The sequence below is a fragment of the Capra hircus genome, chromosome 11 (assembly GCF_001704415.2).
Source record: "Capra hircus breed San Clemente chromosome 11, ASM170441v1, whole genome shotgun sequence".
Lineage (NCBI taxonomy): Eukaryota > Metazoa > Chordata > Mammalia > Artiodactyla > Bovidae > Capra > Capra hircus.
Genome location: NC_030818.1, coordinates 59,601,184 through 59,616,607, shown reverse-complemented (window position 1 = coordinate 59,616,607; position 15,424 = coordinate 59,601,184). Strand labels below are relative to the sequence as shown.

Genomic DNA, 15,424 nt, shown 5'->3' with positions numbered 1-15,424 from the left:
TTAGGGAATACTTTCAGATGATGGTATGTGATGTTCCTTTAAGTTTTAAAACAGTCCTTTAGTAAACTTTTGATTGTCATATAGTCCAGTTTACTCTATAGAATTTACTATATTTGGGATATCATTAATTTCCAAGTTTGGATAATATACTTGGTCTTTCTTTTTATCTCCCCCAGGAATTTTTAAGAGATATCTTCAATCTCCTGTTTTTGTTGCCTAGTCTAAAAGATAGACAACAGCCAAAGTGCAAATCACATTCTTCAAGAGCTGCTGCTTATGACTTGTTAGTGGAGATGGTAAAGGGATCTGTTGAAAACTACAGATTAATACATAACTGGGTTATGGCGCAACACATGCAGTGTAAGCATGCTTCTTTTTCTTTAATCTTTGTCAGTTTTATTCATGGAAATAAGATTTTGGAGGGCATGATTTAAAGACAGAATTCACCATTCATACGATAAAGACAGAATTCATCAGTCATACGTTTTAACAGTGTAAAATTGATGCTTAGGATGTATGAAGTTAAAAAGGGAATATTGGTTTTTGAGTTTAAAGCAACAGTTGTGATGAACTTTTTCAGAGATATGTGAAGTACTTTGGCATTTTGGGGTTAAATAATTTAGTGCCAAGTAAAGTCAAGTTCTGACAGTCTTTTGAATATTTAGGAATGAGTTAGTTTTACTGTGTGTTTGAAATGTACCAACTATTTTATGTATGTGAATTAAATATGCATATGAACTAAATGAGTAATATAAACCTAAGTAATATGTATATGAGTTAAATAAGTAACAGGTATAGTGGCTGTTAGTGAAAGCAGAATACATTATGTTTAATAGTTTGCTTGGGGGGTGCCTTTTTCTCCCTCCTTTTTTCAGCAGCTCACGCACCTTATAAGTGGGACTACTGGCCTCATGAAGATGTCCGTGCTGAGTGTAGATTTGTTGGCCTGACTAACCTCGGAGCTACTTGTTACTTGGCTTCTACTATTCAGCAACTTTATATGATACCTGAGGCAAGACAGGCTGTTTTCACTGCTAAGGTACAGTTTTCTGTACTTTAAAAGTTAAAACTTTAAAACAGAATTTTAAAACTTTGTTGATAGATCCTGATTCAGTTTAGTAAATATTGTTTGAGAAAATAATTTTAATTAAAATTGACAAAATTGGATATTACTAGCTAACATATATATTTGAATTATTTTAACATTTCAATTGATTATTCCAAACGCGACAGTATAATTTATTTAGCAAAGGAAAATACAGTTGTGGAATATACACACTCAGTGTATTGAATGAACACGTTATTTTCAGTAAAAATAAATATAAATTTTACTTACATAGATAATAAGCAAAGCCTAAAACAAAATAGGAAATTATTATTAGAATCACTGAACTTGTTATTTTTTAATATTTTAAGGTAAATTTGATTGTGGCCTAGTTTATTCAAGTAAGCTCTACTTTATGTTATTTTTGTTAATTTGTTCTTTGTAGTTTTCATTCTTTGTTTGCCATGGGCTGTTTTTTAGTTTGCCTTCTGGACTGCTTTTATAAGATTTTGGCAGACTTTCTTTATGCCTGAATTTTTGTTTTCTTCTACATGTCATCTTGATGTCCTTGCTTTCCCACCCCCACCCCCCACCACAGAGTACTGAAATTGTATATCTTTAGTGAATCCGTACTATGTTTAAGGTGTGCTTCCAAGTCTCCAAATTTACAGTATACTCAAATGGATTTCTTTTTTTTTGCTTTAGTTAAGTTGATGTCTTTATCATCTAACTGATTATAATTAGAAGTTGATTTCATTAGGCATGTGTAAAGTTTTGTGACTGAATTAGGTTGTCCCCATTTGTATAACTTTATAGAACCACTTATTAAAGAAGCGTGTTTTCAGTGATTTTCTTTTTAGGAGATGACTTAACGACACTTTATAGTCTATCTTCTTCATATTAACATCACCTTTTAGCCATTAGCACTGTCAGGAATTAGTATGTAGAAAAAGAAAGAACAATCACCTGTGTTAACTGTGAATGAATGTCAGAAATGGTAATTTTGGATAAAAACTAAATTTAGACTTGTCTCTACGTAAGGAATTCTTACAGAATAGAAATTTGACATGATTTTGGAAAGTGCTCTCGTCAAATGAGCACTTGATTACTTACATGAAAATGTCATTTTTATTATTTCCTTTTCAGATTTTCACGGAAAGATTAAAGAAAACTGCATGTATTTTAATTGTGGCTGAATATACACAGTATAAAATTTATCCTATTAACCATTTATAAGTGTACAGTTGTGTGGTATTAGGTATATTCACACTGTAATCATTAACACATCAATCTCCAGAATTTTTTCACCTACCCCAAGTGAAACTCAGTGCCCATTAAATACTTTGCTGCCCATTCTTTTTTCACCCATATCCCTTGCAACCACTGTTCTACTTCTGTCTCTATGAACTTGACTACTCTCAGTACCTCGTAAGTGGAATCATGCAGTATTAGCCCTTTTGTGACTGACTTATTTCACTTAGCATAATGTCTTCAAGATTCATCTGCTTCTTCAAAATTATGACAGGTAATAATTTGTAAAGAGAATATTAACTACTTTATTGGTTATTTTAAAATTTTAATGAGATAGAGTATATCTAACAAGTGCCTGGCATGAATGTGAGACTCTCCTATAAGGCTGATGTTCTGAACCAGGTCTCCAGTAAATTAGTGTACCCAGAATGCTAAATCTCAGTTAATGTACTTGAATATTTAGAGGATTTTCAGAAATTGGCCAGAATTACCCTGCAGTGTTAAGGATCTACTGTTCTAGAAAAAAAATGAAGGTATGACTGGATGAGTTAATTTTTTAATGTGTGAATTTGTTTCTGGAAAAGATGTTTTCTGTTCTTACAAAATTGCCAACTTGTAAATCAACATTGAACCAAATAAGTACTGATAAATAAAGTAGTTTTAAGATTTCTTTATTTAGTTCCTTACATAATAATGATGGCTGTGTTTGTATAATGAACAAAATACTTCAATTTTTAAAATGCTAAAATTGATAAAGAAAACAGACGTGTTTTTCCTAAAAGAATGGCTAAAAGAATGAAAAGAGTGTTTAGCATATTTTAATGCTTTCTTTTCTAAAATATCTAATTTACTATCAACGCCAGTATGTTGTAATGGAAGGTTTTTTCTTAATTTACAGTATTCTGAAGATATGAAGCATAAGACCACTCTTCTGGAGCTTCAAAAAATGTTTACATATTTAATGGTATGTTTGAGAATCAGATTTGGAAACTAGTCAGATATACCCTTTGACCAAAAAAAACCTTAATTGAAGTACGAGTGTGTTGGCCTATCCTGACTATATACTCTGATTTTTCAGATTGACTTTGGCAGTTGCTGATGTTCTTTATCATAGTGAATTTTAACTTCAATATTTCAGTCATCTGCATTTTGTTAATTTATCCTTTGAAGAATTTCTTACATCCAATCCATTTTTCATCACAAGGTCACCCCCACCCTTTAGTCTTAGGATTTTCTGACTGATTTTTCTTTGTCTTTCTTAGTTTCCACCTGTAAAACTATAAAATTAATCATTAAAAAATAGCAAATCTTAAAATACTACTGCCCTAGTTAAAATTCCTCAGTGGTTCTTTATTATGAAATTCGTTTTGGTGTTCAGGTCCAGCCAGGATGGCACGTATCCCCTTCCCTTCAACTTCCTTTTTTGTATCCCCCCCAGCCACTGCCCATGTCCTGCCTCACCCTGTAGTAACTGTAAGCCAGAGAAGTGCATCACCTTTTGCTTCCTTGCTTGTGCAGTTATTTATGCTGCTCCTACTGCCTGTAGCTCTCCTCTACTAACACTCCTCTCCATTTTCTTCCCTTTCTCATCTTTCAGGAATCAACTTGGTTTTCTTGAGAAAGTGTCCCCTGAGCGACCAAATTCCAGAGTATTCCTTGTCACCATAATTTTGTTATACAAGTACTTGTATTGAAAGTTACTTGTCTCACTTATTAGAATTTTGAGGAGAGATTTATTTTATTTATTCCTGTGTATTTCATCTTCTGAGACTTAATGAAAACTCAGTAAATGAGATTTTTGAAACAAAATTAAAAGATTTGTTAGTTATCCCTTGATTCCACTTAACAATCTTTTAAGAGAGTTGGAACATGCTATCTGAACTGACAAAGCAGTTTTACTGCTTTTTATTATTTTTTAAAATCATTATTTCACAATTTATTACCTGGGGTAAAAAGCTGCCACATGACATCTGGTTAATTCTTTGTAACACAGTAATAATCATCAGATATTAGTTATATAATTGATTTATTTGAATATTAGTGAGCTGTATTATTGATGTGGAAACTTGAGAAAACAGAAACAGTTTTTAAGGTAGCAGATTTGGGGACTGTAGGAAAATAAGACAATAAAAGATAACTTCTGCTGATTCATTATCTTGTTTGGTCAAAGACATATGTGCTGTGATAGGGATGTACCAGAGGAAAATACTCCCCCCTCCCTTTTTTTTTTTTTTCCCCTCTTGACAAACATCAATTGTTGATAGCCTTGCTAAAGTCACGTTTATTGATTTCTATTCTGCTGTGGGAGAATTCTGTTGAATTAGAAGGAGTCACAGATGAAGGCTTTGAGTATTACTGCTGTTTTAAACCACTACTAAACCAAAGTTCAGTTGATAGGAAAGTTTATTCACCCTGTAAAGGCTTTGATTTTATGCTTCCTAATACAAGTCTGCATTCCGCATTCCTTCTTAGAAATTCCTAGACTTAAAAAAATGAAAATTTCTTGGCTTATGGTACTTTAAGCATCTTCTGGTACCCCGGACTATTAAACTGGAAATGCCATGTGCTGTGCTTAGTCACTCAGTTGTGTCTGACTCTTCGCGACCCCTTGGACAGTAGCCTGCCAGGCTCCTCTGTCCATGGGATTTCCCAGGCGAGAATACTGGAGTGGGTTCCCGTGCCCTCTGCAGGGGATCTTCCCAACCCAGGGGTTGAACCCAGGTCTCCTGCTTTGCAGGTGGATTCTTTACCACTGAGTCACCAGGGAAGTCCATGAATACTAAAGTGAGAATCAAAACAACAATGAAATAGAGTATTTTCGTTCTTTATTAGTAGATTTACAAAGATTTTATTTTTACCTGTTTTACTGTTGTTTATTCAAGAACCTTGTGATACTTTTTTTATTGTTATTTGAGAGGTACATTTATTTGATTGTTGGATAATCTTCTTCCTTACCCACGCTTTTCTTTCACAGGAGAGTGAATGCAAGGCATATAATCCTAGACCTTTCTGTAAAACATACACCATGGATAAGCAGCCTTTGAACACTGGGGAGCAGAAAGATATGACAGAGTTTTTTACTGATTTGATTACTAAAATAGAAGAAATGTCTCCAGAACTGGTTAGTACTGTAATGTTCAAGTTCCTTTGAAATTTTTAGAGATTTTGCACAGTTTTAAATTATTGACTTTTGTTTGTTTGTTTTTTAAAGAAAAATACTGTCAAAAGTTTGTTTGGAGGTGTAATAACAAACAATGTTGTGTCCTTGGTAAGTATTCTTCCTGTTTTTTGCTTTTTGAAAATTTTTATGTATGTTTTAGCTTATTATGAGAATTTACCAATTTTTAACTATTGATTGACTAGGATTGTGAACATGTTAGTCAGACTGCTGAAGAGTTTTATACTGTGAGGTGCCAGGTGGCTGATATGAAGAATATTTATGTGAGTAATGTATATATTTTTAAATTTTTTTCCCGTGTTTCAACTATTTGTGTATACACACATACACACACACACAAATTTATATATATATAGAGAGAGAGTGAGAGAGCAGGCTTGTTTGTTACTTTGAGAGAAAATTTTCATGTTTTCATCTATTTTCTTCTTGCAATATTACTCAAATAAGAATTAAAGGTAGACCACAGAACTGATTTTTCCTAATCAGAATTTAAATAGTTGAGTTGTAGAAGTATTTAGTAAGATTCAAAGCGCCTTGTCCATATTTTACTAAATTTAAGAGTTCATTTTTAAAAATAAAAACTCTGATTTCCTTTGTGCATTCTGTTCAAATTGTAATGAATGCTTTTTGTGTTTTTTGCATGTTGCAAATAATAATAATATGAAATTCTTAAATGTATAAACAGGAATCTCTTGATGAAGTTACTATTAAAGATACTTTAGAAGGTGACAACATGTATACTTGTTCTCATTGTGGGAAGAAAGTACGAGCTGAAAAAAGGTACGCTTTTTTGAAACCTAATTTTTGTCATTTTGGTGAATCATCAAATAGAAGTAAAATACAAACTTAGGATAAAGTAATGTTATGCTTTTATGAAAATTACATGATTACATGATATAATCAGCTGCTTGGAGCTCATTCTTACACAGCAAATTTTCATTCAGTTATTCAAGTAAACATTCAAGCACTCTTACTTTTTTTTTTAATCAAATATTTAACAAGGTGTGTATGATTGTTTAGTCCTTTCCCATGGACTCAGTGGAACATGATAAAGAATCTACTCATGAGCTGAAGACTTCCTCTGAACTTCTAAAGTGAGATTTTTTTTCTTTAGAGCTAGCCACAAGATGGCTGGTTTAGGACAGAGAGTAGTTCGGTAAAGATGTTTCAATCCTACCCTTGAACACCGAATAGAAATTAGATTGAAAGATCATGTAGTTCATTACTAGGAACAAAGGCAGAGAAACAGTAGTGACCTAAGAAGTACTAGAAGTCTGGGATTTGACCACCTTGCCTTAAGTAGAGGATTTACATTTATGGTAATAGAAAATAAGATTGTTAATATACAGTGACACCAGATGATTAACATTTGGATGTGAGGATTATCTGCATAGTTGATTGAAGCCATCACAAACATTTGTCTGAGAAAGAACATAACCGTTGCAAAGAATTCAGACCTTTGCCAAGCTAAAAATACAGAAGAAAAAGTGACAGAATGAAAGTCAGGAAGGGAAAAGAATCAGGATATTATGGTAACCCAGAATCTGGGGAAGAGAATTTTAAGAAGGTATTCATTCAATTGACATAGTCTGCAGAGAGGAGGGAAAAAATACCAGCCAAATAAAATCATTGAATTTTTCAAAAAGATAGTTCAGTGATGTTTCTGTCAGTTTGTAGCAATAGAAGCAGAATCATCAGAGAACATGATGCAGAGTATAGATCATTCATTTTAGAAGTTTGGCAGTAAGAAACAGAAGGAAAGATAGACGTTAGAAAGAACTTTGAAATCAAGCAGAGGAGGAGTTTTCTACATGAAGTAGATCTGAGCATGTTTGAAGAGAGTGAGTGAAAAGCTTTCTTTTCCAATTGCTTAATAGAAGATTTTCCCAGATAAATATGCACTTGAAAAGAATGGTATTCTTTTTCTCAGTCTCCAGAAGTCAAGTTGGTTGCAAAAGAGAAAAGTTATAAATGAATACACTCAAAGCGTAGCTGTGCAGGCAGTTACACGTAAAAGACAAACTCATCTGATGAGAGGTTAGGCCAGAAGTTAAGGAGTTAAAACAGACTGGAGTCAGGCAAAAGTTTATTACTGTGGAGTAATATAATTAGAAGTCAGTGAAAGATAATTGAGAGTCTTCCTTCTTATAGAATATCTTATTTATTCAATAAGTTTGGAATAAGCTTATTGACTAAATCTGTTGTTCTTGATAACTGTTTCCTTATTGAAGCATTCCTTTAATTTGGCTAATACGATTCTACTGTATTTTTTTTTTAATATTGTCGAATATGTCCCAAGAAAAGTACTGTTCAGTCCTTTTGTACTCTTATCATACTTCTGCTGCTGCTGCTGCTAAGTCGCTTCAGTCGTGTCTGACTCTGTGTGACCCCATAGACGGCAGCCCGCCAGGCTCCCCTGTCCCTGGGATTCCCCAGGCAAGAACACTGGGGTGGGTTGCCATTTCCTTCTCCAATGCATGAAAGTGAAAAGTGAAAGTGAAGTTGCTCAGTCGTGTCCGGCTCTCAGTGACTCCATGGACTGCAGCCCACCAGGCTCCTCCATCCGTGGGATTTTCCAGGCAAGAGTACTGGAGTGGGGTGCTATCGCCTTCTCCATATCATACTTCTAGATGTCTATAATGACATAGTAAGTGTTCAACCGATCACACTCAGTTCTGGCTTCAAGCTCTGGTTTTCTCAGTTACTCATTCTTTGCTGAAAAATTTTATCTACTACCATAATACCACTCTCTATTGATATGCTGCTGCTGCTGCTAAGTTGCTTCAGTCGTGTCCAACTCTGTGACTCCAGAGACAGCAGCCCACCAGGCTCCCCCGTCCCTGGAATTCACCAGGCAGGAACACTGGAGTGGGTTGCCATTTCCTTCTCCAGTGCATGAAAGTGAAAAGTGAAAGTGAAGTCGCTCAGTCATGTCCGACTCCTAGTGACCCCATGGCGTGCAGACTATCAAGCTCCTCCGTCCATGGGATTTTCCAGGCAAGAGTACTGGAGTGGGGTGCCATTGCCTTCTCTGACTGATATGCTCAGTTCAGTTCAGTTCAGTCGCTCAGTCGTGTCCAACTCTTTGCGACACCATGAATCGCAGCATGCCAGGCCTCCCTGTCCATCACCAACTCCCAGAGTTCACTCAGACTCATGTCCATCGAGTCATTGATGCCATCCATCCATCTCATCCTCTGTCATCCTCTTCTCCTGCCCCCAATCCTTCCCAGCATCAAGAGTCTTTTCTAATAAGTCAACTCTTCGCATGAAGTGGCCAAAGTACTGGAGTTTCAGCTTTAGCATCAGTCCTTCCAAAGATATCCCAGGGCTGATCTCCTTCAGAATGGACTAGTTGGATCTCCTTGCAGTCCAAGGGACTCTCAAGAGTCTTCTCCAACACCACAGTTCAAAAGCATCAATTCTTCGGTGCTCAGCCTTCTTCACCGTCCAACTTTCACATCCATACGTGACCGCAGGAGAAACCATAGCCTTGACTATATGGACCTTAGTCGGCAAAACAATGTCTCTGCTTTTGAATATGCTATCTAGGTTGGTCATAACTTTTCTTCCAAGGAGTAAGCGTCTTTTAATTTCATGGCTGCAGTCACCATCTGCAGTGATTTTGTAGCCCCCCGAAATAAAGTCTGACACTGTTTCCACTGTTTGCCCATCTATTTCCCATGAAGTGATGGGACCGGATGCCGTGATCTTCGTTTTCTGAATGTTGAGCTTTAAGCCAACTTTTTCACTCTCCTCTTTCACTTTCATCAAGAGGCTTTTTAATTCCTCTTCACTTTCTGCCATAAGGGTGGTGTCATCTGCATATCTGAGGTTATTGATATTTCTCCCGGCAGTCTTGATTTCAGCTTGTGTTTCTTATGCTAATGGTTCCCAAATAATCTTACCTAATTAAGAAGACTGTGCTTTGCTCTCCCATCCTCATCATGGCATATTCTACAGTCTACTGTAGTTTTTCATTTGTTTTTCCCATCTAGACGTGAGGAGGTGCTTTCAGAATAGAAAGTCATGTAGAAGGAGATAGATTGATAGATTTAATAAGAGCATGATTCAGAGTACTATTTATTATTACTCTGAATTGAATATGGAAATAAGTATAGTATAAATGTAATTGATAATAGCTAGAATACATTTGAAAGATAATTTTTAACAACTTTTTTTTTTGTCTTTCAGAGCATGTTTTAAGAAATTGCCTCGGATTCTGAGTTTCAATACTATGAGGTATACATTTAATATGGTCACAATGATGAAAGAAAAAGTGAATACACACTTTTCCTTCCCATTACGTTTGGATATGACACCCTACACAGAAGATTTCCTTATGGGAAAGAGTGATAGGAAAGAAGGTAATGCAAAATTTCTTTCTCTTGCCTATGTTTACTGTAAGTTGCCATGACAAGATAGTCCTAATTACAACATTATAATTAAATATAATTTTAAGGAAATTAAGTTGAATCTTAGGAAAATGGTTTTAAAGACAATATGGTATATTCAGACAGTTGGCCAATAAACATTTTGTATCTACTAGGACTGTGTTGCAAGAGAAGGCAATGGCACCCCACTCCAGTACTCTTGCCTGGGAAATCCCATGGACGGAGGAGCCTGGTAGTCTGCAGGCCATGGGGTCGCTAAGAGTTGGACACGACTGAGTGACTTCACTTTCACTTTTCACTTTCATGCATTGGAGAAGGAAATGGCAACCCACTCCTGTGTTCTTGCCTGGAGAATTCCAGGGACGGGGGAGCCTGGTGGGCTGCCGTCTATGGGGTCACACAGAGTCGGACACGACTGAAGCGACTTAGCAGCAGGACTGTGTTGCAGGTGCTGTTCTAGGCATTGGGGACACAATAGTGAATGAGATAAACATGGTTCCTGGTCAACAGGGGGTTATTAACATGAAGTGTTGTCAGACTGGTTGAGGGGAATCACAGGGTTGCTTTCAAGAGAAGGTTGACATTTAAGCAGAATGGGAATAGATGAGAGAAGAAAGCAGAACTGGTTTAGCCCTTACCTTTTCCATTCTTCTTTGGCAGAGAGAAGTTCTAGTTTACATAAGAGGGAGGCCTGGTGGTATTTTGTTTGTATAGAAAGTTATGCAGATTGAAATTTTTGAGATTTGAAGAGCCACCATATTATAAGAGTTAGGAAAAAGAACCATATTTTAATCTTTATACTGTATTGCTGGGCACTTAATGAGCATCCAGTGAATGTTTCATTCTTCACTAAACGGGAAATGAGAGATATAAGCAATGAGTGAGCACTGCTCTTTCAAGACAATAACATATCTTTCTTTGAAAAGAGAGGATGGTGATTGTAACTATTAAGAGATACAGGGTTAAGGGAGGGAACTTTATAATAAAGTTGAGTACGTTTAGGAATTTCAGGAAGTGATCAAAAAGAGGTAAGTTTGAAAATATAGACAAGAGTTAAGAAGTTGACGTTGTATATATACGTCCTACTTTTCAGAATGCTTTCAAACTATTTGTAAAATTATAGCAAGACTGCATAGTAACTGTGCTTCACTATATTTTTCATGATGCCACCATGCGTGAAAATAACAAAAATGCCAAGATAAAGTTTACTAGGCCACAGAATCAGATCCTAGCATACCCAAACTCCTTAGCCCCTGCTCTGACACTGTCAGCCCTTTCCTCCTCTTCAGCTAATTGTTGCTTCACTTTTCATGTTAGACTGTGCACTCAGGTGAACCAAATCTGCCCTTTCATACTTGCTTTTAATTACACCTTTTCTTTCTGTGTGATGGTGGAAATACAGATCGTAAATCATACATCATCTGGAGTTTTTTCCTTAGTACCTATTATAATAACCTTTCAAGTTGAAATCTCTATGGTTGGAAGTATGTTTTATTTTGTTTCTTTGTACATAAAGCTTCTAATACACAGAAGCATGCTACCAGTACAGTGGTTCATAGCATAGACTAACAGGCATAAATATGTTAATACCTTTCAGATCTTGTGTTTGCCTATTTCTAATAAAGGTAATATACACTGTTTCATTCAAGTTTATCTATTTCAAAAGGGATATCCAGATTAAACAAACAAACAAAAATTTACATTTACTTGTTATGTTGAGATTGTCCCTAGTTATACACTAACAAGGTAGTTGTTTTTCCAGTAATGTGTATGAAAGTTCTCTTAATATTGTAGGCTATAAATAGTGAGTGACAGCAAATAGAGTTGTTTTGTGCCTGTTTGAATATATGACGTATCTGTGCCTATTTCTGTGCATTAAGTATAGTCTATCGAGTGATTCTAAGATATCGCTGTGTGCTATTTTCAAAATTCCTGCCATTTTATGTAAATCATTTCAGGTTTTAAGGAAGTCAGTGATCATTCAAAAGACACGGAGAGCTATGAGTATGACTTGATAGGAGTGACTGTTCATACAGGAACAGCAGACGGTGGACACTATTACAGCTTTATTAGAGATATAGTCAACCCACATGCTTATAAAAACAATAAATGGTGAGTTTTAAATATTTTTTTCTTGGGATTTAAAAGAAAAATCTTTTTCAATTTTTAAAGTATAAGCTTATGATAGTTTTTTCCCTCAGATTTTTGTTTTCTAAACTTTATCTATGTCTGGAAAGGGGGCACATAAAATGTTTAAATGAAAGCAGCTTTCAAAAGATAAAATGAATCCATTGTTCTTAAGCTTTATAGATTTCTGCACTTTTTTGAGAACTTGACAAATGCTTACTCAAGAAAAATGAAGACCCTCAAGAGTTTTGCACACAGCTAAAGAGTCATAGACAATATTGCACCTTCTGAATCTTACCTGTGGATGGCCACAAAGTCCTTATATATTGCAGTTAGAAATTACCTGCATACTCCATTTTCTTCACTTTACTTTTCCTCTCTAACACACATTCTTTTTTATCATCTTTTATCAAGTTAATGGCTGGAAGTCAGTCATTCAGTCAGTCCTTAATAGCTGGTTTTTGGCCTTCGAATACTGTTGGGTAAATTCTCGTATGTAGAGACTATTACTGTTCTAGGCATTGTTCTAAGTATGCTTTGAACAGAGTGTACATTGGTAAATTGATGTGTGCTTAGCAGAACTCGTGCCTGGAATATTGCATGGATGGAGGAACCTGGTAAGCTACAGTTCATAGGATTGCAAACAGTTGCACACGGCTAAGCAACTTCACTTTTTTAGCAGAATACTTTTGTTCAACTATTTTTCTTTAAGCCATCATGTCTATGGTATCTTTTACTTTTTCTGGCCCATTTGAAAATAAATTTTGAAATGGTACCTTTATCTTTGTAAGTTTTCCAGGCTCTTAATATTTTCTTTCGAATAGCTTTACATGTTATATTTATGCAAACTTTTTATTCCTCGCTTATATGAACTCTTTTGGTCCTCTACATTTTAAGGTGGTTATAACTATGTTGTGAAACTATATTCCCAATTTCTAGTGGATTAGAATTGTCAAAACAAGAGCTTAGTTAGAATTGATTGCATATTAATGTTTGATCAATATTTGTAATATATAGAATGCAATCTAAATATTTAGGCACAACACAGATAAAATACCTATTGTTGTTTAGTCGCTAAGTCATGTCCCATGAACTGTAGCATGCCAGGCTTCCTTGTCCGTCACTGCTTCCAGAGTTTGCTCAAATTAATGCATGTCCTTTGAGTCGGTGATGCTGTCTAACCATCTCAATCTCTGCCACCCTCTTCTTTTGCCTTCAATTTTTCCAAGCATCAGGGTCTTTTCCAATGAGTCGACTCTTCTCATTAGGGGATGGAAGTATTGGTGCTTCACCATCAGTCCTTCCAATGAATATTCAGGGTTGATTTCCTTCAGAATTGACTGGTTTTATCTCCTTGCAGTCCAAGGGACTCAGAGTCTTCTCCAACACCACAATTAGAAAGCATCAGTTCTTTGGTGCTCAGCCTTCCTTATGGTCCAGCTGTCACTTCTGGAGACTACTGGAAAAACCATAGCTTTGACTGTACAAACCTTTGTTGGCAAAGTGATGTCTTTTCTCTTTAATACACTGTCTAGGTTTGTCATAGCTTTCCTGCTAAGAAGCAGATGTCTTCTAAGTTTATGGCTGCAGTCACCATCTGCAGTGATTTTGGAGCCTAAGAAAATAAAATCTGTCTTTTTCCACTTTTTGCCCTTCTGTTTACCATGAAGTGATGGGACCAGATGCCATAATCTTAGGGTTTTGAATGTTGAGTTTATGCCAGCTTTTTCACTCTCCTCTTTTACTGTCATCAAGAGGTTCTTCAGCTCCTCTTCACTTTCTGCCATAAGGGTACTGTCATCAGCATATCTGAGGTTGTTGATATTTCTCCCAGCACTCTTGATTCCAGCTTGTGATTCATCCAGCCCGACATTTTACATGATGTACTATGCTTATAAATTAAATAAACAGGTTGACAATATACAGCCTTGTCATACTCCTTTGCCAATTTTGAACCAGTCATACATACATATATTTATATATAGTACATATATACTTGATCAATACATATATGCTCTGCTTTAGGTATCTTTTTAATGATGCTGAGGTAAAACCTTTTGATTCTGCTCAACTTGCCTCTGAATGTTTTGGTGGAGAGATGACGGTAAGTTTTATTCAAAAATTTTTAAGTGGTTTGTGACTTTCCAAGTGCTTTACAGTATCATAAAACCCAAAAACAGTCATTTAACTTTCTTTTAGTTCCTAATTGTGTCTAAAATTTGTTATTTGTTTAGTATAGTTATTAAGTTTGGAGCAGATACCAGACATGGCAATTTTTTAAAAAAATATTTTTTAAATGATTTCCTCAACTGATTAAGAAGGTTGACTTACAATTGAAAAGTAAAAGAGTTAAATTACACTGATACAAGACATTATTGAATAAGTTGTTGACTTAAATGCTTTGGGATTAGAGCAGGAAGAAATTGCTCTTTATTGACTTACTGTGAGAAATCTTTTACCAGGAAGTTGGCTTAAGGTGAACTTTCAAGATTGTTCCTTGGTGCTTTCTGTAACAATAGCAGCTCTTATTACTAATTATTACTAGTGACAGGATAGAAAAGGGTTATCTCTTATGTAATTAGCAGTTAAGATGTAAAAAAGACAGATTGGAGTAGTCTTAAAATAATTCACTTCTTCATATGCATTTTACCCTGGTAGCAATTTTCTGAAAACTTTAAATTTTCCCTGTTGATTCTCTAAATCAGGTATTAAAAAGTATTTATGTTTCACAGATAAGCCCAGATAAAGTTATATTTCCCTTTAGTAACTATGTTTATTGTGAATAACTAGTCGCCATTCTGGATTTATATGAAGAGGTTTTCTTATTGCTCTTTGATGCTCTTATGTACTATTCTGAATCGAAAAGGAGAAGTAGAAAAATTCTTAACACTTCGAAAATGAGTAGAAGAAGGAAGTAAATAATGTGTTACCACTGAAGGCATAGCTAAACCTATTGCATCTCTAGGTGTTATTCCTAGAATAGTTCCCTAAAAATAGATTAAAAAGAAAACAAACTTTGCAAAACTCTTTTCTTAAAAGTAGTTTTTCACATTGCAATCCATTTCATTAAACTTTATATATTGGTGGTAAAGTACCTTAAAAATATTTTGATCTTTTCTTTGCCAGAACTTTCTGTCAAAGATTTTTATGAGATAATACAATTTGAGAACTGTTTACAAATTACTGTAAAGTTTTAAATATCTGTTAGTAAAATATTTTGTATATAAATACAGCTGAGTGTACCTATTTCTTAAAGAAGGAAAACTTTCATTTTTTACAGACCAAGACCTATGATTCTGTTACAGATAAGTTTATGGATTTCTCCTTTGAAAAGGTAGCCATTTCCTTCATATATTTTACATTGTTTTCTGACTTCCATATTGTCTACTTGTATAGTTAAACTATGTCAAAATGAAAATATACTATTTT

General features: G+C 35.1%; 1 protein-coding gene across 4 annotated transcripts in view; it reads left to right on the top strand.

Moving 5' to 3' along the window:
* Nucleotides 1–15,424, top strand: part of USP34 (ubiquitin specific peptidase 34) — a 229,438-nt gene that overhangs the window by 168,976 nt on the left and 45,038 nt on the right. For all 4 annotated transcript variants that reach the window (XR_001918813.1, XM_018055392.1, XM_018055394.1 and 1 more), the window contains 11 exons: nt 177–360; nt 879–1,039; nt 3,195–3,260; nt 5,271–5,417; nt 5,508–5,564; nt 5,660–5,737; nt 6,160–6,254; nt 9,669–9,841; nt 11,827–11,980; nt 14,021–14,099; nt 15,276–15,329. Coding sequence is in view for 3 of the 4 variants with exons in the window: in XM_018055392.1 (XP_017910881.1) it covers nt 177–360; nt 879–1,039; nt 3,195–3,260; nt 5,271–5,417; nt 5,508–5,564; nt 5,660–5,737; nt 6,160–6,254; nt 9,669–9,841; nt 11,827–11,980; nt 14,021–14,099; nt 15,276–15,329 (1,248 nt within the window). In the remaining variant the exon portion in view is untranslated. The remainder of the gene's footprint in view (nt 1–176; nt 361–878; nt 1,040–3,194; nt 3,261–5,270; nt 5,418–5,507; nt 5,565–5,659; nt 5,738–6,159; nt 6,255–9,668; nt 9,842–11,826; nt 11,981–14,020; nt 14,100–15,275; nt 15,330–15,424) is intronic.